The sequence below is a fragment of the Scyliorhinus torazame genome, chromosome 19, assembly GCF_047496885.1.
Source record: "Scyliorhinus torazame isolate Kashiwa2021f chromosome 19, sScyTor2.1, whole genome shotgun sequence".
NCBI classification, from domain to species: domain Eukaryota; kingdom Metazoa; phylum Chordata; class Chondrichthyes; order Carcharhiniformes; family Scyliorhinidae; genus Scyliorhinus; species Scyliorhinus torazame.
In genome coordinates this window covers 84,680,032-84,707,730 of record NC_092725.1, presented here as the reverse complement: position 1 = coordinate 84,707,730, position 27,699 = coordinate 84,680,032, and the positions used below count along the sequence as shown (strand labels likewise).

At 43.7% G+C, this 27,699-nt stretch overlaps 1 protein-coding gene across 2 annotated transcripts in view; it reads right to left on the bottom strand.

The window, feature by feature from the left end:
• Window positions 1-13,947: 13,947 nt before the first annotated feature.
• snrpb2 (small nuclear ribonucleoprotein polypeptide B2) overlaps window positions 13,948-27,699 on the bottom strand; it is a 33,436-nt gene continuing 19,684 nt past the window's right edge. For both annotated transcript variants that reach the window (XM_072484648.1, XM_072484649.1), the window contains exons 4-7: window positions 23,438-23,572; window positions 21,249-21,305; window positions 16,508-16,596; window positions 13,948-14,346 (exon numbers count right to left, since the gene is read on the bottom strand). In XM_072484648.1, the coding sequence (XP_072340749.1) occupies window positions 14,187-14,346; window positions 16,508-16,596; window positions 21,249-21,305; window positions 23,438-23,572 (441 nt within the window). In that variant the 3' untranslated portion in view covers window positions 13,948-14,186. The remainder of the gene's footprint in view (window positions 14,347-16,507; window positions 16,597-21,248; window positions 21,306-23,437; window positions 23,573-27,699) is intronic.

Below are 27,699 nucleotides of genomic sequence, written 5' to 3'. Positions count from 1 at the left end.
CTTAATTGGGAAAAAAAAATGAATTGGGTACTCTAAATTTATTTTAAAAAAGAAAAGAAAAAGCCTTTGGGCTTAATCTGACGCTTGATCAGCCAGGTGTTGCTGGCTATAATGCTTAATCTACACATTTTGCTTTTTTGCCCATTACCACCCCTGAGAATTAAGTTGTTGAAATGAATGCAAAACTTTACTGATGCATTTATGGAATTCCCTAGACAACTATATGATTTGCTAATGCAGGGTTTCTCTGCATTTTGTTCAAAATTACTTCAACAACAATTGCAAATGCCAGGAATGAACGAAGTACAGTAAAGAAAATGTACTAGAAATTAAAAGGGAAAAGCTTCAGAATTCTGCAGCAACCTCATGACCAGGAAGGAAGCTGGCTTCCGGAAGTTTTGTGGCTGGTAGCAGAAGAACAGTTGTAGTGAAACCATTGGGAAGGATAATAAATAATCAAATATGATAGTTGCTAATCCGCAATCAGGAAAAAATAATAACCAACCTGCCTCAATGATCAACAAGATACACGTCACTCCCTCAGCCAGAGAGCAAGAATTCCAACACTCCACCCAACGCTGTTGAAGAGCTGGAGAATATTCTTGGTCCAGTAGTCTGTATGAATAAGAGAACAGAAACAAAATGTGCAGCAAGGTAGATCACTTCACTGTCCTCCAAACAGAAGCTGGATAAGAAACAATCCTGTCCCACTACCATGAGAAAGAATAGAGAAGATTCATGCCTATCCTCCATCTTGTCTCACAAAATTCTGGCTGGAACAGCAAGATCACTTCCCCACACTCTAGGGTCACCTACTCTAGTTGGGTGACACCTGTATACATGTCATCCTACTGCACCTGATCGTGTGACATCCGCAAATATTATTGTGACTCTCTCTCTATCTAATTAGTACAAAGAACAATGTATTTCATGTTTGAGGTACTTCTCACAAGGCACACCAGCTTAAATTCTCAGCCCCAGTATTTTTAAACCACTCTCTTGGCTTGAATTTAAGAAAGGAGCATTTTCAAAAAATCATAGAAATGAGAGCAAGAAGGAAGCCATTCAGCTCCCAATGCCTTCACTGGTGACGTGGCTCTCTTCAACTCCCAAATCTCAGTTAATAAAAGAAACATACTGTGGATGCTGAACTCTTTAGAATAATATAATAATCTTTATTGCCACAAGTAGACTTGCATTAACACTGCAATGAAGTTACTGTATTAGAACATAGAACATAGAACAATACAGCGCAGTACAGGCCCTTCGGCCCACGATGTTGCACCGAAACAAAAGCCATCTAACCTACACTATGCCATTATCATCCATATGTTTATCCAATAAACTTTTAAATGCCCTCAATGTTGGCGAGTTCACTACTGTAGCAGGTAGGGCATTCCACGGCCTCACTACTCTTTGCGTAAAGAACCTACCTCTGACCTCTGTCCTATATCTATTACCCCTCAGTTTAAAGTTATGTCCTCTCGTGCCAGCCATATCCATCCGCGGGAGAAGGCTCTCACTGTCCACCCTATCCAACCCCCTGATCATTTTGTATGCCTCTATTAAGTCTCCTCTTAACCTTCTTCTCTCCAACGAAAACAACCTCAAGTCCATCAGCCTTTCCTCATAAGATTTTCCCTCCATACCAGGCAACATCCTGGTAAATCTCCTCTGCACCCGCTCCAAAGCCTCCACGTCCTTCCTATAATGCGGTGACCAGAACTGTACGCAATACTCCAAATGCGGCCATACCAGAGTTCTGTACAGCTGCAACATGACCTCCCGACTCCGGAACTCAATCCCTCTACCAATAAAGGCCAACACTCCATAGGCCTTCTTCACAACCCTATCAACCTGGGTGGCAACTTTCAGGGATCTATGTACATGGACACCTAGATCCCTCTGCCCATCCACACTTACAAGAACTTTACCATTAGCCAAATATTCCGCATTCCTGTTATTCCTTCCAAAGTGAAACACCTCACACTTCTCTACATTAAACTCCATTTGCCACCTCTCAGCCCAGCTCTGCAGCTTATCTATATCCCTCTGTAACCTGCCACATCCTTCCACACTATCGACAACACCACCGACTTTAGTATCATCTGCAAATTTACTCACCCACCCTTCTGCGCCTTCCTCTAGGTCATTGATAAAAATGACAAACAGCAACGGCCCCAGAACAGATTCTTGTGGTACTCCACTCGTGACTGTACTCCATTCTGAACATTTCCCATCAACCACCACCCTCTGTCTTCTTTCAGCTAGCCAATTTCTGATCCACATCTCTAAATCACCCTCAATCCCCAGCCTCCGTATTTTCTGCAATAGCCTACCGTGGGGAACCTTATCAAACGCTTTGCTGAAATCCATATACACCACATCAACTGCTCTACCCTCGTCTACCTGTTCAGTCACCTTCTCAAAGAACTCAATAAGGTTTGTGAGGCATGACCTACCCTTCACAAAGCCATGCTGACTATCCCTGATCATATTATTCCTATCTAGACGATTATAAATCTTGTCTCTTATAATCCCCTCCAAGACTTTACCCACTACAGACGTGAGGCTCACCGGTCTATAGTTGCCGGGGTTGTCTCTGCTCCCCTTTTTGAACAAAGGGACCACATTTGCTGTCCTCCAGTCCTCTGGCACTATTCCTGTAGCCAATGATGACATAAAAATCAAAGCCAAAGGTCCAGCAATCTCTTCCCTGGCCTCCCAGAGAATCCTAGGATAAATCCCATCAGGTCCCGGGGACTTATCTATTTTCAGCCTGTCCAGAATTGCCAACACATCTTCCCTACGTACCTCAATGCCATCTATTCTATTAGCCTGGGGCTCAGCATTCTCCTCCACAACATTATCTTTTTCCTGAGTGAATACTGACGAAAAATATTCATTTAGTATCTCGCCTATCTCTTCAGACTCCACACACAATTTCCCATCCCTGTCCTTGACTGGTCCTACTCTTTCCCTAGTCATTCGCTTATTCCTGACATACCTATAGAAAGCTTTTGGGTTTTCCTTGATCCTTCCTGCCAAATACTTCTCATGTCCCCTCCTTGCTCGTCTTAGCTCTCTCTTTAGATCCTTCCTCGCTACCTTGTAACTATCCATCGCCCCAACCAAAACTTCACACTTCATCTTCACATAGGCCTCCTTCTTCCTCTTAACAAGTGATTCCACTTCCTTGGTAAACCACGGTTCCCTCGCTCGACGCCTTCCTCCCTGTCTGACCGGTACATACTTATCAAGAACACGCAGTAGCTGATCCTTGAACAAGCCCCACTTATCCAGTGTGCCCAACACTTGCAGCCTACTTCTCCACCTTATCCCCCCCAAGTCACGTCTAATGGCATCATAGTTGCCCTTCCCCCAGCTATAACTCTTGCCCTGCGGTGTATACTTATCCCTTTCCATCATTAACGTAAACGTCACCGAATTGTGGTCACTGTCCCCAAAGTGCTCTCCTACCTCCAAATCTAACACCTGGCCTGGTTCATTACCCAAAACCAAATCCAACGTGGCCTCGCCTCTTGTTGGCCTGTCAACATATTGTTTCAGGAAACCCTCCTGCACACACTGTACAAAAAACGATCCATCTATTGTACGCGAACTATATCTTTTCCAGTCAATATTTGGAAAGTTAAAGTCTCCCATAATAACTACCCTGTTACTTTCGCTCATATCCAGAATCATCTTCGCCATCCTTTCCTCTACATCTCTAGAACTATTAGGAGGCCTATAAAAAACTCCCAACAGGGTGACCTCTCCTTTCCTGTTTCTAACTTCAGCCCATACTACCTCGGAAGAAGAGTCCCCATCTAGCATCCTCTCCGCCACCGTAATACTGCTCTTGACTAGCAGCGCCACACCTCCCCCTCTTTTGCCTCCTTCTCTGAGCTTACTAAAACACCTAAACCCCGGAACCTGCAACATCTATTCCTGTCCCTGCTCTATCCATGTCTCCGAAATGGCCACAACATCGAAGTCCCAGGTACCAACCCATGCTGCCAGTTCCCCTACCTTGTTTCGTATGCTCCTGGCATTGAAGTAGACACACTTCAAACCACCTACCTGAACACTGGCCCCCTCCTGCGACGTCAAATCTGTGCTCCTGACCTCTATACTCTCATTCTCCCTTACCCTAAAACTACAATCCAGGTTCCCATGCCCCTGCTGCATTAGTTTAAACCCCCCCCCCAAAGAGCACTAACAAATCTCCCCCCCAGGATATTTGTGCCCCTCAGGTTCAGATGTAGACCATCCTGTCTGTAGAGGTCCCACCTTCCCCAGAAAGAGCCCCGGTTATCCAGAAATCTGAATCCCTCCCGCCTGCACCATCCCTGTAGCCACGTGTTTAAATGCTCTCTCTCCCTATTCCTCATCTCACTATCACGTGGCACGGGCAACAACCCAGAGATAACAACTCTGTTTGTTCTAGTTCTGAGCTTCCATCCTAGCTCCCTGAAAGCCTGCCTGACATCCTTGTCCCCTTTCCTACCTATGTCGTTAGTGCCAATGTGGACCACGACTTGGGGCTGCTCCCCCTCCCCCCTAAGGACCCGGAAAACACGATCCGAGACATCACGTACCCTTGCACCTGGGAGGCAACATACCAAACGTGAGTCTCTCACGCTCCCACAAAATCTCCTATCTGTGCCCCTGACTATAGAGTCCCCAATTACTAATGCTCTGCTCCTCTCCCCCCTTCCCTGCTGAGCAACAGGGACAGACTCCGTGCCAGAGGCCCGTACCCCATGGCCTACCCCTGGTAAGTCCCCCCCCACAAGTATCCAAAGCGGTATACTTGTTTCTCAGGGGAACGACCGCAGGGGATCCCTGCACTGACTGCTTTTTCCCAGTCCCTCTTACAGTTACCCACCTATCTCCAATCTTTGGTGTAACTAATTCCCTGAAGCTGCTATCTATGACCCCTTCTGCCTCCCGAATGATCCGAAGTTCTTCCAACTCCAGCTCCAGTTCCCTAACTCGGTCTTGGAGGAGCTGGAGATGGCAGCACTTCCTGCATGTAAAATCAGCAGGGACACTAACTGCATCCCTCACCTCAAACATCCTGCAGGAGGAACATTGCACTCCCTTCCCTGCCATTCCTCTTACTTTCTACCAAGATCTGGCTAACAACTAAATTAAATTTTTATAAAAAATAATAATAATATAATAAAATATGGTACTTACCTCAGACTAATGGGTTTTATTATTAGGTTAGAGGAGGAGGGCGGGTGGGAGACACTACAAGTGTAGTGTCTCGGGTTTCCTCTCCACCAGAATTTATTGGTGAGGGTCTTCCCAGACGTCCGCGGGTCTACTTCCTGTTCCCGCCTAAAAAACTAATTTAAAAAAAAAGAAAAATTCTCAGCTCCTGCTGAAATTGACTAACCAGCCAGCTCCACTCCCGCCGAAATCGACTGGCCTGCCCCTGCAAAGACAAGTGCTTTTAAAGGTTGACTCACCTCCCAGCAGCCACCTCCGCAATGCTCCCGCTGAAACTGACTCACCAGCTGATTCTCACGCCGAAATTGAAAAGCCCCTAGTCGCCACACTACGGCACCTGTTCGGGTACACAGAGAGAGAATTCAGAATGTCCAATTCACCGAATAGCACGTCTTTTTGAAACAAAAACAGAAAATGCTGGAAAACCTCAGCAGCTCTAGCAGCATCTACGGATACATACATTGTTTTCTCTCTCCACAGATGTGCCAGGCCTGCTGGGTTTTTCCAGCATTTTCTGTTTATGTCCCATATCCCAGTTTCTCTCTTTCCAGATTCATGAGCTCCCATCTCTCTCTCTCTCTCTCTCTCTCTATGACTCTTGATTTTTCCCAGCATACTAGATCTCAGGATAGACTCCCAGATATCCGGTCCGTGACTACTTTAAATGACAATGCTCCAAGATTGGCTCCCCGACCCGCCAAATTCACCGGAAGCACCTCACTCTTTCCGACATTCAGCTTATAGCCCGGGAAGGCCTCAAATCTCTCTAGTATGTCCATAATTCCCCCCATATTCTCCAATGAGTCAGACACAAACTGCAGCAAGTCATCTGCGTACAGTGACACCCAGTGTTCCCTACTGCTCCTCACAATCCTCTGCCACTCTACTGACCACCTAAGGGCCATCGCCAAGGGCTGTTTCGCTAGTACGAACAACAGCGGCCACAACGAGCACCCCTGCCTCATTCCCCTATGCAACTCAAAGCTCTGTGAACTCATCTCATTTATCCGTACACTCACCACCGGGGCCATATACAACAGAGGCACCCACACCACAAACTTTGGGCCAAACCCAAACCTTTCCAGAATCTCAAACTGGTACCTCTGGTACCTCCACTCCACCCGGTTGAAAACCTTCTCCGCGATCATAGAGACCACCACCTCTGGCACCTGTCCCTTCAACGGGTTCATGATCATGTTTAATAACCGCCTGATGTTATTGGAAAGCTGCCTACCCTTTATGAAACCCGTTTGGCCCTCTGCAACTACCCCCGGAACGCATCCTCCCATCTTCCCCGCCACTAACTTGACCAATACTTTCACATCCGCTTTGAGTAGTGAAATGGGCCTGTATGACCCAGAGGTCCTTCCCCTTCTTCAGGATTAACGTAATCGACGCTTGGGTCAGTGCCTCTGGTATCTCCCCCTTCTCCAGCGCCTCGCTAAACCCCCATCAAATGTGGTGTCAACTCCGTCACAAATTCCTTATAGAACTCTGCCGGGTAGCCATCCGGTGTCGTGGCCTTCCCTGACTTCATCCCTTTTATGCTATCCATCACCTCTCTCAGCCCTAGTGCCTGCCTCCTTTCCTCATCCAGTCTTAGGAATTCCAGCTCATCCAAAAACTGCCCCAAATCCCCTTTCTCACCACCCAGCCCGGCCCTATATAACTCCCTGAATGCCTCATTAATCTTCCCCAGCTCCGACACTACTTCCCCTTTCCCTGTCCTTACCCTCAGAATTTCCCTGGACGCGGCCTGCCTCCGTCGCTGATGGGATAGCTATAAGGCTCACCTTCTCTCCATACTCATATTGCACCCCGCAGACCCTTTGTAGTTGCCCCATGCCTTCCCTGTCATCAACCAATCAAACTGCCCCTGTAACCTCTTTCTCACCACCACTAGAGGGCATCCAAATATTTTCTGTCCACTGTCCAACTCATCTATCTTGCCCAAGAATCGTACATATTCCTCCCTCCTCCTCCTGTCTCTGTGCATCTTGAATGAGATAACCTCCCCCTGAACCACCGCCTCCCAATATGTGGCCACCGATACCTCTCCCTTTTGATTCAACTCCACAGAGTCTCTGATCACCCATCGCACCTTCTCACAGAACCCCTTGTCCGTCAAAAGCCCCGAATCCAACCTCTATCCCAAACTCTGCTCCTGCCTCAAGCTAAGTCTCCAACCAGTGTGGCACATGGTCTGAGATCATGATTCCCACATACTCCACCCCCACCAACACTGCTTGGCTCACTACAAAAAAGTACATTCTGGAGAGAGGAGTACTCCCTCTCCCCCGGGTTCCTAAACCTTCACAGGTCCACCATTCCCATCCTTTCCATAAACCCTCCCAGCTCCCAGGGGCTTTTCACAATAACTTCATTGAAGCCTACTTGTGACAATAAGCGATTATTATTATTATTAGCTCCTTTGCCATCCTCAACCTTGCCATTGACTTTGGGCTTGACCTATCCACCCTTGATTCCAGCACACAGTTAAAATCACAGCCCTCTCAGAACCTTAAATGTTTCAATGAGATCACAGGATCGCAGAAAATTACAGTGCAGAAGAGGCCCTTTAGCCTGACCTACTTCTCATTCTTCTAAAATCCAGAGTGTATAGGTCCTTTCGACTCAGTCTCTCTCTTCATCACTCTCACCGTAGAATCAGCTAATGGATCTTGGTTGCATCCTTTTTAAGGCAAGTATATCCTTCCTTTGGTACAGAGATCAAAACTTTGCATGGTGTCCCAGGTATCGTCTCACTAAAGCCTGTATAATTTCAGCAAAAGTTTCTCACTAATATTCCATCCCACTTGCACTAAAGGTTGCCATGTGCCTTCCTAATTGCTTGCCGTACCTGCACATTAAATTCTGTTTGTGTACTACGCAGAGTGGTTAGGATTTGGAATGCACTGCCTGGGAGTGTGGTTGGGGCAGATTCAATGTAGGCTTCAAAAGAGAAAGTATAACTATGTAAAGTGCTATGACCGGGTGAGGAAAGGTGCAAGGACTCCCAATCCCCCCCCTCCCCACCCCCCAACTCTTTGCTTGATTATAACAGATTTAAAAATATATATATTTAAAAGGATGAATGTGCCAAACCAGTGTATACTTAACTGTTTACATGCTGATTGTAAAGAACTCAAACAGATTTCTTGAGTTCAAACAAGGAGGGTTAGTTCTTATTGTGCTAAATGTCCACCCAGGTAAAGGTAGAAAAATATTAACACACACACGTTTGTTAGTGGACAGTTATGAGTCAACCACATTGCTGTAGGTCTAGAGTCACATGATGGGAGACCAGGTAAGGATGGCAGATTTCCTTCCCTGAAGGACATTAGTGAATCAAATGGGTTTTTACAACAATCAGTGATAGTTTCATGGCCACTGTTACTAAGACTCGCTTTCAAATTCGAAATGTATTAATTGAATTTAAAATTCCATAATGACCCCAGAGCATTAGCCTGCCCCCCTGGATTGTTAGTCCAGTGATATTACTGCTACACCACTACCTCCCCACAGGATTTCTTTGCTTGCTGTCCAAATTCTGATATAAGCTAACAGGGTTCAGTTTTGTTGAGAGGCAAGCAGCCTTTGGCTGTTGGGTGTCTTCTGCTTTCCTAATGTCACTTTTTCCAGACTGCTGCAAAGCAAGCAGGGTTTTTATAATAAGACATTTCAAAAATGTTGTTCCAATCACATGACCTCTCTCCATGATGACTGAGTATTCCATAGAAAGTGATCAATTAGCTCATATCTGGGCAGATGCAGGCTATTGTGTTATATTTTAATGTCAAAGCCATTACTTCTGAATGGTCCATTTTTCCACGTGATGAGCAGGAAGAAAATATCAGCATCCCCAGGGGAACCATTGACTCTGTAGACTTTGCATTTCCGTCCTGACAAAAATGGAATGCAAATTGTGGTAGTCATTTTAAATTTCAATCCACTCTTGAAGTCATTTGACATTAACAGGTGTGAAATTCCATGTCCCATATTCGGATTGTCGACTTCCAGAAGCTTGACCAACTTGCTGTTGCAACATGTCAGGTGAGCTCTGGCAGCCATCTTAAGTGTTGTTTCAACAGTTGAAACTGCCTTTTTTATGTCAGTCCAGCAGATTAAATTGAAATGTAATATTTGGCATTAACAGCTCCGTAACAGAAGAGAAAAATAAATCAAGGGCTATGGAGAAAAGAGGGGGAAGTGGGACGAGGTGAATTGCTCTTGCAGAGCCAACATGGACACAATATGCTGAATGGCCTCCTTCTGTGGTGTCAGCATTCAATGAATCTAAAATCCTTCTTAACACCAACATTAACAGTTCTCACCATTGAGGTCAGTACTAGTACTGGTTTCCTTCATTTTTATAATGACTTAGGCTTGCATGCGCAGGGCACAATTTCAAAGTTTGCAGATTTCACAAAACATGAAAGTATCATCAATTTTGAGGATAGTGATGGATTTCTAGAAGACATGATTATAGAATGGGCTGATGAAATCTAACAGAAGTGCAAAGTGATATCTTGATCAAAAGAATAAGGAAAGCCTATATAAATTATAGGATTCAATTCTAGAAAGGGTTGCAGGAAGAGGGAGACACAAGTATACATGTGCACAAATCATTATAGGTGTATGGGGAGGGTGAAAAAGAGCTTAAACAGTCATACAGGATCCTGAGCTTTATTAGTAGAGGCATCTTGTACAAAAGTATGGAAGCTACGATGAACCTTTGTAGAACATTGCATCAGCTTGAGCTGGAGTAATGTGTTCAATTCTGAGCACTGCACTTTAGAAAGGATGTGATATGTTAGTGAGGGTGCAGAAATGTTTTACAAGAATGGTTCCATTCTTAAAGAATACAAGGTTGAGAGGAGATTTGATAGAAGTGTTCAAAATCATGAGAGGGGTCTAGACAGAGTAGATAAGAGAGAAAACGTGCCCAGTGGTGGAATGGTTGAGAAGACAACTTTAAAGCGATTGGCATAAGAACCAAAAGCAACACGAGATAAAACCTTTTACACAATAAGTGATTAGGAATTGGAATGCACTGGCTGAGGGAGTGGTGGGGGAAGATTCAATCGTGGCTTTCAAATAGGAATTGGATAAGCACCAGGAGAGAAACAAATTGCAGGGATACCGATTAAGGGCCTCAAGTGAGCTGAATTGTTCTGGCAGAGAACTGACAAGGTCTTGATGGGCTGAATAGTCTCTTTCTGTACTGTAATAATTCTATTTGGAAAATATTTTATTTTTCTGTTTTTCCTATCAAGGATGATAACCTCATTATTTACCACAATCTATTCCATCTGCCATCTTATTTATTTATATCCCTTTGCGAGTCGTTGGGCAGAACCTTACCACCCAAATCCCTGACACAATGGCAGGACGATTTTTGGGTTTGAAACCATGCTCTGCACAGTGCAAACTAGTTGTCATTCCACCTCTGGACATGCTGACCAGATAGGGAAGGCAGAGAGGATGGTGCACCCATTCTGTCCCAGGATGAATTTCTAGTTAAAGGGATAATGGCATATGTCAGAAAGGTTCACGGCCCTTGGATTTTACAGGCTACAGCAACTGCAGAAATGGAGATCTCTCTTTTACCTGGAGGTCTGCTGTGGGATCTGAGGGGCAGAGTGAGCTGTGCCCTAGCAAGGCCAAGAGAATAACCTCCCCAACTAAGCAGGTATGGATGGAAGTGGCCAAAAAAGACAGCAGCATCCAGAACTTCAGCAGGGAATGTGAAATGAGTGACATTACACATTCAGGTTGCCAAACCTCATATTCTGACTTGCCTGGCATCCACTTGCATGATATACCTCAGGTCAACATACCTTGCAACTCCATTCATTTCTCTCTGTAGGCACCTCACATCCCCATAAGACCCTCCTAAATTCATACTCACTCTCGGCTTACTGCCCCTTACACCGCTACCACAGTAACCCTCCACAAATGGATGTACTTCCCTCCTCTGCACGCAAGCCATTATGAGCACTCATTTCTCCTTGCAGAAAAGCAGAGACCCAGGGGAGGACAGGATGGTGTGGTGGTCCTCCAGTGAGAGGCAGTTTTTCAGCTGCTTGCAATGCGTGGCTATCTATTCAACTGGAAAGATGATCATGGGGCTAATTCTCCGGCTGCATTCCACCTCAGTGCAAATCCCGTTAAGCCCAAAAAGGGAGTTGTGCCAGCCAGCTGCCAGTTTCCAATGCTCCCGACCCACTCGAGCTGGGGAGATCTGATTCACACCCTCACTGGGCATGAACCAGATTAGCATATTTAAATTGCAGGATCTGTTTTAAACTGGATTGCCCAAGCTCCTGCAACTTACTCAGTCGTCGGCGCAATGTGAAGCCAGTGCGAACACGCCGGTCTCCATAAATAGTTTTGCTGACATTGAGGGAGAGAATGTTATTACACCGCTTCACTCGGTTCTCTATCTCCCTCCTGTATTCTGACTTATTATTGTTCGAGATCCGACCCACTACGGTCGTGTCATCAGCAAACTTGTAGATGGAGTTGGAGCCAAATTTTGCCACGCAATCATGTGTATAGGGAGTATAGTAGGGGGCTAAGTATGCAGCCTTGCTGGTCCCCGGTATGGAATACTATCATGGAGCAGGTGTTGTTGTTTATCCTTACCTATTCATAGAATTTAGTGCAGAAGGAGGCCATTCGGCCCATCGAGTCTGCACTGGCTCTTGGAAAGAGCACCCTACCCAAGGTCAACACCTCCACCCTATCCCCATTACCCAGTAACCCCACCCAACACTAAGGGCAATTTTGGACACTAAGGGCAATTTATCATGGCCAATCCACCTAACCTGCACATCTTTGGACTGTGGGAGGAAAACGGAGCACCCGGAGGAAACCCACGCACACGGGGAGGATGTGCAGACTCCGCACAGACAGTGACCCAAGCCGGAATCGAACCTGGGACCCTGAAGCTGTGAAGCAATTGTGCTATCCACAATGCTACCGTGCTGCTATTGTGGTCTATGGGTCAGAAAGTCGAGGATCCAGTTGCAGAGGGAGGAGCCAAGTCCAAGTCCTAGGTTTTGGAGCTTTGATATGAGCTTGGCTGGAATTATGGTATTGAACGCGGAGCTGTAATCAATAATAGGAGTCTGACGTAGGAGGCCTTGTTGTCGAGATGCTCCAGGGGAGAGTGTAGAGCCAGGGAGATGGTGTCTGCTGTGGACCGATTGTAGCGGTATGTGAATTGCAGCGGATCTAGGCATTCTGGGAGTATGAAGTTAATGCGCCTCATGACCAACCTCTTGAAGCACTTCACTACGATCGATGTCAAAGCCACCAGATGAGTCGTTAAGGCACATTGCCTGGTTCTTCTTTGGCACCAGTATGATGGTGGTCTTCTTGAAGCAGGTGGGGACCTCAAACGGAGTAGGGAGGTTGAAGATGTCCATGAACACATCTGCCAGGTGGTCCAGGCAGGATTGGACTGCATGATCAGGGACCCTATCAGGACCCTTCGCCTTCCGAGAGTTCACTTTCAAGAAGGTCAATCTGACTTTGGAAGCTTTGACAGTGGGTACAGGTGTGTCCAGGGCTGCTGAGGGAGTGGACAGCGGTTTGATGGTTTCCTGCTCAAACTGAGCATAGAATTCATCGGGGAGGGGTGCACTGCTGCCAGAGATCCTGTTCGGCTTCACTTTGTAACCCGTTTTGTTGTTAAAGCCTCGCCACAAACAACAAGAGCATATATTAGTCTGCAACTCTAGCTTGGTCTGATAGTCTCTTGGCATCCCTGGTGATTTTGTAGAGGTCATACCCAGATTTCTTGTATTAGGTCAGGGTCACCTGACTTGAATGCCTCAGACCTGGCCTTCAGTAGGGAGTCAATCTCCCAATTAAGCCATGGCCTCCGTCCGGTTGGGGAACATACATACTACTTTCTTTCACATGCAGTCTTCTACATGTTTGCTGATAAAGTCTGTGATGATGGTGGCATACCCGTTTAGGTTGGTCGCTGAGTTCTTAAATATGGAAGTCCACTGACTCCAAGCAGTCAGGTAGGAGCTCTTCTGTTGCCTCAGAACAGCGTTGCACGACCTTCTTAACCGGATTCTCCCACTTAAGTGTCTGCTTATATGCTGGGAAAAGGAGCACTGTCTTATGGTCCAATTTCCATTGCCGTGACCCACCCTATCCCTAATCTCCATTCTTACAGAACTATGCATGTAATCTCAAATATCCTTGAATTTAGTCACTGCAGTATGCTGTCAGCTACCAAGGCCCAAAGCTCTGAATTACCCTCCCCAAATAGTAGAGTGTACATTTGATGTTTTTCATTTCACATTAAATCTGTCTGCTCAGCCAATATCTATAAGGTGTGCCATCCCTTTCCCAATAGCATTTGTTAAGTAAATGTCATCCGGTTTTGCAACTTCATGTTTTCTATCAAGTTAGCCAATTTTAAATTATACAGTGGCTCTGGTCTTCATTCAGTGTAATGACAGATTGGGAAACTTTATTAGGTGGTTGTGTTATAATGAAGAATTGCACTGTTAGAGGTGTTTGATTCCATGGCAATAAATTTAAGAACCTGAAAATGGGATACATATATTTTTTTTTTACAACTGCTAAAGTTTATATGGCTCACTGTGAGCTACAAAGAAATTTGAAAAGCAACAACCGGATTCCAATTTTTACTATGAAACTGCTATTATTCTGACAAAGTTACTGAAAAACCTGCTTTTATTGTATAAAACATTGGAGACAGTCTCTTCGCATTCTCAGATGTCAACAGTCAATATTTGTAGAAAAATTATTTTCCATTTGTAAGCCAAATTTCAATTTCTGATGGACTGCAATTGTTGAGAAGTCCACAAAGTAGCTAATTGCTCCAGAATTTAAACTGCAATCAAGGTCAAAATAAGCTATTTGGAACAGTTCTTCCACCCTGATGACTTCAAAAATTACTTCTTGGCATAAGTGATCTTCATGGCATGAGAGGGTGTGATTCGGAATCCTTGTAATGCGTCACGTGCAGCCCCAGCCTGGCCTTCGTTCTCAAATTCCACAAAAGCTATGTCATGTCGGCCAGGTACCAAACGCACTTCTTTGAAACCAGGGAACCTAAGGTTTTAAAAATAGAAGCAACCTGGTGTTAAAATAAGCAAAATGTTTCAAACAGCAAAAACACCTCTGATTTGTAGCATTTTTCCAAGTTAATTTGTTTAAATAACCTAATTTTAAGAAAAATAGTCATTGAGCAATTTCTGGACAGGTTTGGTCTTGTAAAGCTTGCTTTGAAACAACTCAAATTCAACAACTTGAAAATGCCACAGGAATCTGGTGACACTTGTTTATGTCTGTAATTCATCCAATCTGCTGAATTCCTGATCTCAGTTGTACTCATAAGGGGGAATGACAAACAAACAATGGACTTCCCAAAGGATGCTCAAGAATATAAAGAATGGCAGCACAGTGGCACAGTGGTTAACACAGCTGCCTCACGGCACCAAGGTCCTAGGTGCGATCCCGGCTCAGGATCACTGTCAGTGTGGAGTTTGCACATTCTCCCTGTGTTTGCATGGGTTTCGCCCCCACAACCCAAAATGTGCAGGGTAGGTGAATTGGCCACGCGGAATTGCCCCTTAATTAGAAAAATGAATTGGGTACTTAAAAAAAAAAAAGTTTAAAAAACTGACTCTGTCTAAGTGAGAGAGGCTGCTGCTCGACCACAGGTCAGCAAACTGCTGGGCAGACTTAGTTCCAACTCCACCCCTGCAAAAATTGCTTTTTATGTTACAACAATCTTGAAAGTTCATTCACTTCTTGGGATTGACCCAAAACATGTGCCAGAATCATCCAGAATTCACTTTAATGCTCAAGCATTCCAGTTCTTCTCAGGATAATATTTAGAGGAAATCCTTCCATTAGCCTTTTGGCTAAGTGACCCTCCAACTTTTATTGAATACCTCAAGACTGTGGATGCCTCTGCTTCTTTTTCTGTTTGCCGACAGATATCCAAACTACCGTTTCAAAGCTTCCAAGCTAACTTTGTCACAAGGCTCTGTGAGGACCCCTATGGAGTTCTTCCACTAGATGCAAATGAGAATACATTTTTCAGCTGCTTTTCCCCTCACAAAATCCAAACGGATTTAAGAGCCCCACCTGCATTCCATGCGGTGAACAATTAAATTAGTATTTTCTCTTCTTGAACAGGGCCTAACCAACTAACATCTTAAATGGGCTTCCTCAATTTGGTGAAATGCAGTCACCAATGCAAAGCTGCAATTGACAGTCTGTTCCCAAACTGAACTGCTTGCATCTATCAATAAACACACAGAAATTAAGCAAAGGTTCTTCTACTCTCAGTTCAGCTCTGACAATGCAGCACATTTTTGAATGGTCTCAAACAGAAAAACAAACAAATAATTTTACCTTCAACAGAAGAGTTTTATTCATATGGGCTACAGAATAATTAATATTGCTAATGGAGCTCACAAACCTTTGCCCAGACTCCCTGGATTCACAAAGACACCCCACGTTGACAAAGCTGCTCTCAGCTGCCTTTCATCAAGAAACTACACACAATTTAAATCCATTATTGTTGAAGTAAGGGAGACTCTGGTTCTAACACAAGCCTAATGCTAGGCTCTCAATTATTCAAGTACTCCCACTGTTAACTAAGACGTTATTGAATAAACACTGGTACAAGTGTATTATCCCAAGCATCTGCATGCAATCTGAAATAACACCATTTTACTTAATGTACAAAACAGATAATAATCAGTTAAAAAAAGAATGCAAGATATAAAGGGAGCATAATTTATTGAAGATAAATTTTATAAAAATGCTTACTTTAAAATTTTATTTGAAAATGTTTTTTCTACTGCCACTACAGGCAAAGTGTGTGGCTCCATTGCAAACAGGGACATACAAGTTCAAACCAGTTGGCTAAATGAAATTGCCCAAGCTTGGTAAACCACCCTACAGGTATGGAACTTGCATCTTCAACCTGCAGCATAGTTTTTCAACATTGGGGAGCTTCACAGCAGTCTCAGGTCGATATCATGTTGCAACGGAGTTGCTCCTAAATGCTCAATGTAATGGATATTGAAGTTATAATAAAAACCCTTTTTTAAAAAAAAAAGTGAAAAAAAACAAATAAATTTTGCATTTCTGTTAATAAAAAGGAAGTTTGTTTTGGAGAAAAAGCCCCATTTTCTTGCAATATTAATATATAAAATCACTATTAACATTTATGGGAATTTTCAGAATTTCTACTTACTGATTAAACAGCATGGACAACATCATCTCATTTGTCTCTTCAGGCAAATTAGTAAGAAATAGAATATAGTTGGGTGGATTATCTGGTACCTTTGAGGGAGAAAGGCAGAATGAATGCTAAAGGCTATTTTTCCCATTCGGAATGAGAAAACACAAATAAAATCATTGTAATGCATGCATAAAAATAACTTGATCAATTGGGATATCTAAAACTGTTGGTATTATTACATCACAGATGAATAATGAAATTTAAAATATATGCCATGGGTGTTTAGTATTATACAGATCCGATTTAACCAGAAGGCAACCGTGAAACCCAAGTTACATGATACAATCAGTATGCTTGTTTTCTTCAGAGAATAGTATGTATCTTATCATAAAAGATCATAAACAAACACCAGGGAAAATTTACAATATTTCCCTGTGCTGTGGCTTCCTCAGATTACCAATAGCACGGTTTGCTCTATCCGTAGCCTCAAGTACTGCTTCTCTGGTGGCACTTCCGGTAAACGCACAGTATGCAAGATCAAGAGCAGTCTATACATTTCAGTTTCTACACAGTCTAACCTCAATGGACATGCCACTGCACATACTTAAGGTACAATGTTATTAGGAAACTTGAACCTTAAACAAGGACTTTGTCATGGAACAAGATTGGCAGTTAGGAATGTGCTTTCTTTGATGATAGATGCTGAAATTACAAAAGGCAGATTTCACAGAAATAATGACCTGAATCTTCCAATAAGGGGAACAGAAACTAACTGATCTCAAGTCACTGATGCTCCTTGGAACCCCGAGTAAGCCCCGTAACACACATATGCACGTTACTCATGCGGAAAGTTTAAACTTCCAACTGTCCAGACTTACCCTGCCCAGATTGCTGCAAGATTTCTCTACTTACAGAACTGTGGCAATAAAGACACTAATTGGACCCTAAATGTTTTCCAGATCTGATGGTCAAATATATACAGTTAGAAAGACATGGCAGTACATGCGGTGTGCAAAAACTGCAGCATGGGGGAAGTTAGTAAATGTAATACCTCCATTTAAGAAAGCAAGGAATTACACCTCTATTCAATAAAGCAAGGAATTACAGGCCAGTTAGCATGACAATCACCAAGAAAACATACATACAAATGAGTAGGCCGTTTGGCCCTTGAGCATGCTCAGCCATTCTCCAAGATCATGGCTGATCTAATTGTAATCTCAACCCCACATTCCTGCCTACCCCCGATAACTTTCACCCCTTTGATAATCAAATATCTATCTAGCTTTTGCCTTATTAATATTAAAAGACTGTTTCCACTGCCTTTTGAGGAATAAGAGTTCACCATCCTCAAGAGGGAACATTTCTCATCTCAGTCTTAAATGAGCGACCCCTTTTGTTTTTAAAAAATATGAAAAATGAAAATCGCTTATCGTCACAAGTAGGCTTCAAATGAAGTTACTGTGAAAAGCCCATAGTCGCCGCATGTTCGGGGAGGCTGGTACGGGAATTGAACCGTGCTGCTGGCCTGCGTTGGTCTGCTTTCAAAGCCAGTGATTTAGCCCTGTGCTAAACAGTGGCCCCTAGTTCTAGATTCTCACACAAGAGGAAGCATCCTCTCCACATTGGTTTAGCACACTGGGCTAAATAGCTGGCTTTGAAAGCAGACCAAGGCAGGCCAGCAGCACGGTTCAATTCCCATACCAGCCTCCACGAACAGGCGCCGGAATGTGGCGACTAGGGGCTTTTCACAGTAACTTCACTTGAAGCCTACTTGTGACAATAAGCGATTTTCATTTCATTTCACATTCACCTTGTCAATATCCCAGAGGTTCTTAAAGGTTTCTTACCCTTCTAAACTTCAGTGGACACAAGCCTAGCCTGTTCAGCCTTTCCACACAAGACAACCTGCCCAGTCCAGATATTAGTCTAGTAAACCTTCTCTGGATTGCTTTTAATGCATTTACATCTTTCCTAAATAAGGAGACCAATAATGGACACAGTACTCCAGATGTGGTCTCACCAATGCCCTGTGTAACTGAAACATAACGTCCATACTTTTGTAATTAATTCCCCTCATTCTACCAGCTTGAAATGCTGGAATGTATTAAGGAAATCAAAAACCTCTAGTATGATCAGACAGAGCCAACATGATTTTATGAAACATATTAGGTGACTGAGGATTTATCGAGTGGTGTAGATAAATGGAAAACCAGTAGATGTAATCTACTTGGATTGCCAAAAGGTGCCACACAAAAAGGTTAATGGTCAAGATAATGTTAGGAGTTAGTAGTAATGCAATAGCATGGAGGAGGAATGGTTAACAGAAAGTAATGATAAACATAGCATTTTCAATTTGACAAGCTGTAAATAGTGGAGAAAGAGAACATAAGACAGAGGATCAGAAGTAGGCCATTTGGCCCATCAACTCTGCTCTGCCACTAAATGAGATCCTGACTCAACTCCACTTTCCTGCCTTATCCCCATAACCCTTGCTCAATAAGGTCACCTCTCATTCTTCTAAACTCCAATGAGTACAGACCAGAGAATTACTGCAAGAACCAGTATTGGGGTTTCAACTATTTACAATTTATATCAATGACTTTGAAGAGACTGTGTACACTGCCCCTTTCTTTCCATTATCCCTGGTCAGGTTTAAAGTAAGCCTGGTAGTGATGGCATCCCTCAGTTTACGTGGCATTTTGGATTGGGGGGGCATGTCAATATTGTTGCCAGTCTGCGGAAACCATAGATTTGCACCGTCTGGGATAGACGCAACTTATAGGATTTGGAAGAGGGAGGGGGTCAAGAGGATTAGGGACGTATTTGCTGCAGGTAGTTTGCGGGACTGGAGGAGTTAAGGAAAAATACGAACTCCCAAGGTGGAGCGAATTTAGATATACATGTAGGTGCGGGACTTTGTTAACAAGGAACCTCCTTCATTCCCCCAGTTGCCGAATCATACATTGATGGATAGGATGTTATCGTGTGATGAGCTTGGGGAAGAGAGTATCTCAGATACATATGGGAGACGGGGAAGGCTCTGTTAGAAGAGATAAAGAGGACGTGGGAGTAGGGACTGGGCTTGGCACTGGAGGGAGGGCCTGGAGTGAGATATTGCATCGGGTGAATTAGATTTCCTCTTGCGCCAGCCTGAGTCTGATCGCCCATAGGGCTCATGTGACTAGAACGCACAAGTGGGTTCTTCCCAGAGGTGGAGAATAGGTGCGTGATGTGTCTAAGGGGGCCAGGGAATCACTCGCATACGTTCTGGTCCTGCCCAAAATTGATCGAGTTCTGGACCTTGATCTTTGAGACCATGTTGGTGATCGTGGGGGAGAGGTTAGAGCCATGCCCATTGCTGGTGATTTTTCAGGTGCCAGGTTTGGCGGAGCTTCTAGAGAGGGGGCCTGAAGTTTTAGCATTCGCCCCCGATTAACCGGCAACACATCCTACTTGGAAGGAGGTCGGCGGTGTCACCCAGGGCCCTGATGTGGTTGGAGAATGTGGCAAGCAATTAATATAGAGCATACATAGTTAAAACTCTAGCACTGATACTTGTGGCACTCCACTAGATACAGCTTGCCAACACAAAATTGACCCATTTATCGAGTAACAAAGTGACGTAACTAAAAAACGAACCAGAATGCAAGCTGTGTGGAAGAAAACTGAAGAGGTTGCAAAGAGATAAAGACAGGTTATAAGTGGGCGACAAGGTGGCAAATGAGTATAATGTGGGGAAGTGAGGCAAAAAAGGCTTGAAAGTTTTTTTAAACGTTGATGTTCAGAGACTTGGATGCACTCGCATAAGGAATACAAAACAAAAAGTTAGGATGCAGGTACAGAAAGGAATTAGGAAGGCAAATGGCATGTTGACCCTTAGTCTTGTATTCCAATTCCCTTGCAATTAAGAAAATCTTGCTGAAGTGTATAGTGCTTTGGTGAGAGCACACTCGAGCACTCTAGTTTTAATCAGTACAGTGAAGGATCACAAGATTGGTTCCTGGAATCAGAGGATTGTCCAATCAGGAAAGGTTGAATAAATTAAGCCTGTGCTTTCTAGAATTTAAAATAATGTGATCTCGTTGAAGTATGCAAGATTATGAAGGGTAGACACAGGCAGTTTCCCCTGGTTGGGCAATTTAGAGCAATGGAGCACAGTCTCAGGAACAGATCATAGAATCTACAGTGCAGAAGGAGGCTACTCGGCCCATCGAGTCTGCAACAGCCCTTGGAAAGAGCACTCTACATAAGCCCACGCCTCCACCCTATCCCCACCTAAACATTTTGGACACAAAGGGCAATTTACCGTGGCCAATCCACCTAACCTGCACAGCTTTGGACTGTGGGAGGAAACCCACGCACACACGGGGAGAACGTGCAGGCTCCGCACAGACAGTGACCCAAGCAGGAATCGAACCTGGGACCCTGGAACTGTGCAGCAACTGTGCTAACCACCGTGCTACCCACACGATCAATCTCAGATAAATCATAGGACTGAGAAGATGAAGCATTTTTTCCTTAAGTATTTGGAATTCTCTATCCCTGAGCATTGCAGATGATCCATTGTTGAATATATTCAAGGCTGGGACGGACAGATTTTTGATTTCTCAGGAAGTTAAGGAATGGGGGGGAAATGAGTGAGAAAGTAGATTTGAGGCATATAATCAGCTTCAATCATACTAAATGTTGGGGACAGGCTCAAGGGACAATATGATCTATCCCTGCTCCCATTTCTTATGTTTTTAAAGCATACCTGATTTGCTGAGGAGGCAGTCTGGTTAGAGTTTGAAGTCGTCATCTGTGATGTTCCCTAAAATTAAGAAGTAATTTTAAATCCAGAATATGCAAAAGAGCTTCCAGAATACAAGAAATTAAGCTGGATTCTCATTTTAACACGAGCAATTTTAAACAAAGTGACTAAACAACTAACCAAGTCATTAAGCACAAAGCAATATTCCCCAAAACAATGTGTTTAGTATCTTATATTGTGGTTAAACAGATTACTTACAAATTCTCCATTGCAAAACAAAATTTGCGCCATAATTTTGAAATATTTGAGTGAAACATAAGTAGATGTCAGAGTTTTATCAGCAATACGATTTATCTAAAGTAGATTCCCTTTTGAACATAGCAATGAATATTTATATCATCAAGGTACACTGAAATAATTAAATTTTAAAATTACGAGCCTCACTTGAACTATATCACTGAGAAAGCACTTCAGGATTGTGATTAACATGGTAAGATTTCAAAAGGTAAGATTTCAAAAGGTTACACATTTTAGAGTGGTATTGGGAAAAAAAAAAAAATTATATAAAGACACACCTAAATCAGTCAGCTCAAATGAATAACACTCCCAACTGATATAGCTGTTTCAAAATGTTAATTCTGCCACACTGCAAAGCAAGCTCCTTAGCCACATCTATTATACACTGAGAAATGAATCCTGATTCTAATCAGGAAAGGTCAAAAGCAGCCCAATCTGTACAATACCATCTTTCCATCCTCCCTTTCAGTTAAATATTTGCCATAAAAAAGGTTTTTATTTAATGAGTTTACATATTGCATATTCAGTGTCCATAAGACCATAAGACATAGGAGCAGAATTAGCCCACTCGGCCCAGAGTCTGCTCCGCCATTCAATCATGGCTGATATTTTCTCATCCCCATTCTCCTGCCTTCTCCCTATAACCCCTAATCCCCTTATTAATCATGAACCTATCTATTTCTGTCTTAAAGCCACTCAGTGAATTGGCCTCCACAGCCTTCTGCGGCAAAGGGTTCCACAGATTCCCCACCCTCTGGCTGAAGAAATTCCTCCTCATCTTGGTTTTAAAGGATCGTCCCTTTAGTCTGAGATGGTGTCCTCTGGTTCTAGTTTTTCCTAAAAGTGGAAACATCCTCTCCACATCCACTCTATCTAGGCCTCGCAGTATCGTGAAAGTTTCAATAAGATGCTCTTTCACCCTTCTAAACTCCAACGACTACAGACCCAGAGTCCTCAAACGTTCCTCATATGACAAGTTCTTCATTCCAGGGATCATTCTTGTGAACCTCCTCTGGACCCTTTCCAAGACCAGCACATCCTTCCTTAGAAACAGGGCCCAAAACTGCTCAATACTCCAAATGGGGTCTGACCAGAGCCTTATACAGCCTCAGAAGTATATCCCTCGTCTTGTATTCTTGACATGAATGCTAACATTGCATTTGCCTTCTTAACTGCCGACTGAACCTGCACATTAACCTTAAGGGAATAGTGAACAAGGACTCCCAAGTCCCTTTGTGCTTCTGATCTCCAAAGCATTTCCCCATTTAGAAAATAGTCTATGCCTAAATTCCTCCTTTCAAAGTGCATAGCCATACACTTTTCCACATTGTATTTCATTTGCCATTTCATTGCCCGCTTTCCTAGCTTGTCCAAGTCCTTCTGCAGCCACTTTGCTTCCTCAATACTACCTGTCCCTCTACAGATCTTTGCATCACCTGCAAACTTAGCAACAGTGCCTTCAGTACCTTCTTCCAGATCATTAATGTATATTGTGAAAAGTTGTGGTCCCAGCACAGACCCCTGAGGCACACCACTAGTCACCAGCTGATTTCCTGAAAAAGACCCCTTTATCCCCAGTCTCTGCCTTCTGCCAGTCAGCCAATCCTCTATCCATGCCAGCACCTTGCCCTTTAATTCACAATTATGAAATCCTTTGGAGGAAGAGTTCAAATTAAAATAACAGCCTTATCGTAGTACCACTGGTATGTCACAAAATGCAGTTGGTACACATCACATTATCCTACCATAGGATTGGGAAATAGGCAATTCCTGGACATTAAAACCAAATAATTATAAACGACAAAGAAAACCCCAGACAGTTATGAAGACACCATTGTAAAATCATCTCATTCTCGGAGTAAATCGCAAAGCAAAATGATTGCAAGCGTCCTCACCTGATTCGCTTTTTTGTTTGCTGCCGCCTGTTCTTGGGTTTTAGCCTTTTTCTTTTCTTTTTTCTTTTCTTTATCAGCAAAGGTCCCCCTCATTTTTGAAATTACATCCGAGTCAGTTTTTGCATACTGAATGCGCTGAGGAAAATACAAATTACAATTTTCTAGTATATGCCAATTGGCACTTCTTGTTCACACTGCGCTCTACCCAGTCGCGATTTAATTCTTATTGAGGAAGAATCTGACATTTTTTTAAAGCCAGAAAGATCAAAAGAACATTTAACACTGGCAGATGATTATACTGCCTTTGCATCCCACTTTCACAACCCCTTCTTTTTTAAAATAAATTTAGAGTACCCAATTCATTTTTTCCAATTAAGGGCCAATTTAGCATAGCCAATCCACCTAACCTGCACATCTTTGGGTTGTGGAGGCGAAGCCCACACTAACACGGGGAAAACGTGCAAACTCCACACTGACAGTGACCCAGAGCCGGGATCGAACCTGGGACCTCGGCGCCGTGAGGTTGCAGTGCTAACCACTGCGCCACTTCACAACCTCTTCTAATCCCAATTTCACAACTTGGTCTCCAAATATTGGGCAGAACAGGTAGGGAGAAAAATATATTGTTGGGATTTACAATCAGATCATTAATTAAGACTCTGGATTACAATTTTGAACGGTTTCTGCTTTGAGGCACGTTGGAATTTGTAATGGCTACTGTCCAAATAATTGGTATAGATATCTCCTTTTTTGGAACAGTAAATCAAGTTCAGGATTTAGTTTCAATATTAGTTTTAGTCCCCAAAATCAAGGACTGCTTTTGTTAACCTTCAATTCAAAGCCGAGACCCAGGAATTATTTTTGAATTCCAAAACAGAATATTTCTTCAAAGGTTACAGCCAAAGAATGAACAAACTTCTATTTAACACATTTTACAACTTCTGGACAACCCAGCACACTTTATAGGAAATTAAGGACAACAATGGTGCAATGTGGATAAATATGGTAATCATTTTGTGGACAGTAAAAGGCCCATAAACAAGTGATGACTTAATAACAAGATAATCTGTTTCTAGGTGTTGGAGGAGTGATAAATGTTGATCAGAATACTAGGGATGCTCGCCTGCTCTTCAAATAATGCAGTGAGGCCTTTAATAGCAACCTAGATGACAGATGCCTTGGTTTAATGTCTTCTCAGGAAAACAGTTGACATTTCAGATACTCTTAGTATCGTAATGAAGCGACAGCCTAAATTTTGTGCTCTCATCGTGAGTGAGACATGGGCCTACAATCTTCTGACTCAAGAGGCCGGAGGTTCAAGATGTGAATAGTCAGAAAATCTCACCGCAACACACATGCATGTTTGCATCAAAAGGCCATCAGTATTGGGAAAATAACATTGCCTCAAATTCACCATGTAAACACAGATTGGACTCAGGCAATGTTCCCTTCACCATAACATTTAGGGACCATCTTGGGTGTTGCATGTAGCAACATATTTACAATGTGTCACACCTGACAAATGGAGGAAATTGTTCCCTAATACTCTACCTCCACACTATGGTGCATTCATTTCCAATCAAGTTCCATTATGGACTTCCACTGAGTAGGAATTGTATAAATATATCACTTGTTCCTGGAGTTGAAGGACAATACATCTGGATGTCTAATCAAATTAAAACAATGTGGTGGCTGTTCCATTTGGTTAAAAATGGAAAGGGGATGAAGTTTTTAAATTTTGCCACTACTGCAAGTTTCCCAAGTCGCTTGGCATCCCGACTTGGAACAATATTGCCATTCCATTGCCTAGTCAGAATTTTGGTCTCACTCCCCAACAGCCCTGTGGGTATACTGACACCACATGGACTGTAACAGGTCAAGAATCTAGCTCACCACCTCAAGGGAAATTAGGGATGGGACATTTTCTCTTTTTTAGGTGCTAAATGGCCTGGGCATTTTCTGATTTGTAAGGGTCCTCCCCGTTTATTGCCTTATTTTCCGTCTTTTGTTTTTGCCGTTATATTTTTGATACATGGAATGACACGAGTGGCAGTGGTTAGCACTGCTGTTCCACAGCGCCATCCCTCCCCCAGTTAGATTCCGACCTTGGGTAACTGCCTGTGTGGTGTTTACACAGTCTCCCTGCGTCTGCCAGGGTTTCCTCCAGGTGCTCCGGTTTCCTCATACAGTCCAAATATGTGCAGGTTAGGTGGATTCGCCACGCTAAATTGCCCCTTAGTGTCCAACAGTTAGGTGGGGTTATTAGAGTATGGTGGGAAGAGTAGGGTGTGCTTTCAGAGAGTCAGTGCAGAATCAATGGGTCATATGGCCTCCTTCTGCACTGTAGGGATTCTACGATTAATGGACATGTGTCTTTAAGGCTAGCAATTGGTTATCTTTAATTCAAGCACAAGAATCCAGAGGTCACAGGAGAGATCATTTTAATCAGTGCCATTTTAAACAGAAGCTGCAGATTTGCCAACACCAGAGACAGAAATGGGGTTGGGACTTGGTTTAATAGATTGGCTGGTGGCCAATGAGTTGGCCCAAATGGCCATACTCTGCTTGATAACAGATGGTGATTGGATATCCCAGTGGAAATACTTTTCAGAGTCCCACAAAGTTTCAGTTTTAATTCTGGCAGCCCAGAGACAAGAGTGCTGCATTTCTCATCAGAAAAGCTGCTGTGAGTGCTATATTTCTTAACTTGTGGAAAAATGATCACAGGCTACAAAATAAAGAATTGAACCTGCTATCTCTCTCCAGAAAAGCAGTTGAGTACTGTATTCTTGAAACTACAGAGACCCTGAATGAATGAATCTGCAGAAGACTATAACAGGAGACATATAAATAAATGTTTATATTTACAAATCTGGTGACTGTAATTACTAGGCAGCTAAGGGCCAAAGAGTTTGGGTATTTTTCTAAGAAGTATTGGTTAAGTCACTCGTGTTGTGACTCCGGGATAAGTGGGGCCGGAACGGACCAAGCACTAGCCTATGGTGTCATAACAGTTCTACCATTTTGTTATAACCTGCCTACTTACCATTGGCTGGGGACTAATGACTATCCCACAATCCTGTGGGAGTATGAACTTCCCCAATGAGGGGGGGGGGCGGAGAAACCACTAGTAAACTCCCAGTATAAATAAGCTGGCCAGTTCAGGAGCCAGCAGGAAGGAGTATGTAGCAAGGGAAGTTACTGCTACTGTTATGTATATGTTATAGTAAATAGTAAATAAATGTTATTACTTTGTATCCTTAAAACTAGTGCTGGATTCTTCGTGGCCCTTACAAAACTGGCGACGAAGATTAAAGTGAATAGCCGTCTACACTGCTGAAGCCACCTCCCTGGATTTTTGTTGGATACAGGTTGGAAGTTGTTTTCTATTATACCATGCCTCTGTACGGACGTTTGGATGTTTTTGATGCTGTGCTGGAAAGATGGAACCAGTACACACAACGGATGCGTTACTATTTCCGGGCAAACAATATCACCGAAAACGAGTGCCAGGTGGTCATATTGCTCACCGCCTGCGGCCTGCATATGTTTGGGGTAATTAGGAGCCTTACGTACCCAGCTGCGCCGGACACCAAAACGTTTGATGAACTTGTGAATATAGTGGGGCAACATTTTAACCCAACCCCGTCCACAATAGTCCAGCGTTACCGGTTTAATACCGCTGAGAGGACCCCTGGAGAATCCCTTCCCGATTTTGTATCCAGCCTATGCAGGATTGTGGAGTACTGTGACTATGGTGCGACCTTGTCAGAAATGTTACGCGACCGTTTGGTTTGCGGTATTAACAATGCGGCCACCCAGAGAAAGTTATTAGCGGAGCCAACATTGACTTTTCAACAGGCCATTCAAATAGTATTGTCCCGAGAGTGCAGAGCGAAGAGTACAGGAGCTACAGGGAATGGAAGTGCATGCCTTAGGGCACAACACCTTCCACCCGAAAACATCCCTCCGCACTCCTGCGGTACCTTGGGCGAGGCAACATCCGGACCAACGCCAGTGGCTGTCGGACATTCCTCCCCGAAGCGAGCCTTCTCCAGAGCCAATGGATGAGGAGCCATGTCCGTGTCAGACTTGTAGGCGCCGACCCCATCACGGACGGCGGTCCTGGGGGCGCCAAAGGCACGTCGTTCCGACCGAAACTGGGACCAGCCCAGGGGCCGTACCTTCCAGGTGGATGAACCTGCGGCGACTACTCCAGAGGACGTGGAGACGGAGGACGATTGCCTGCAGCTGCATTGTGT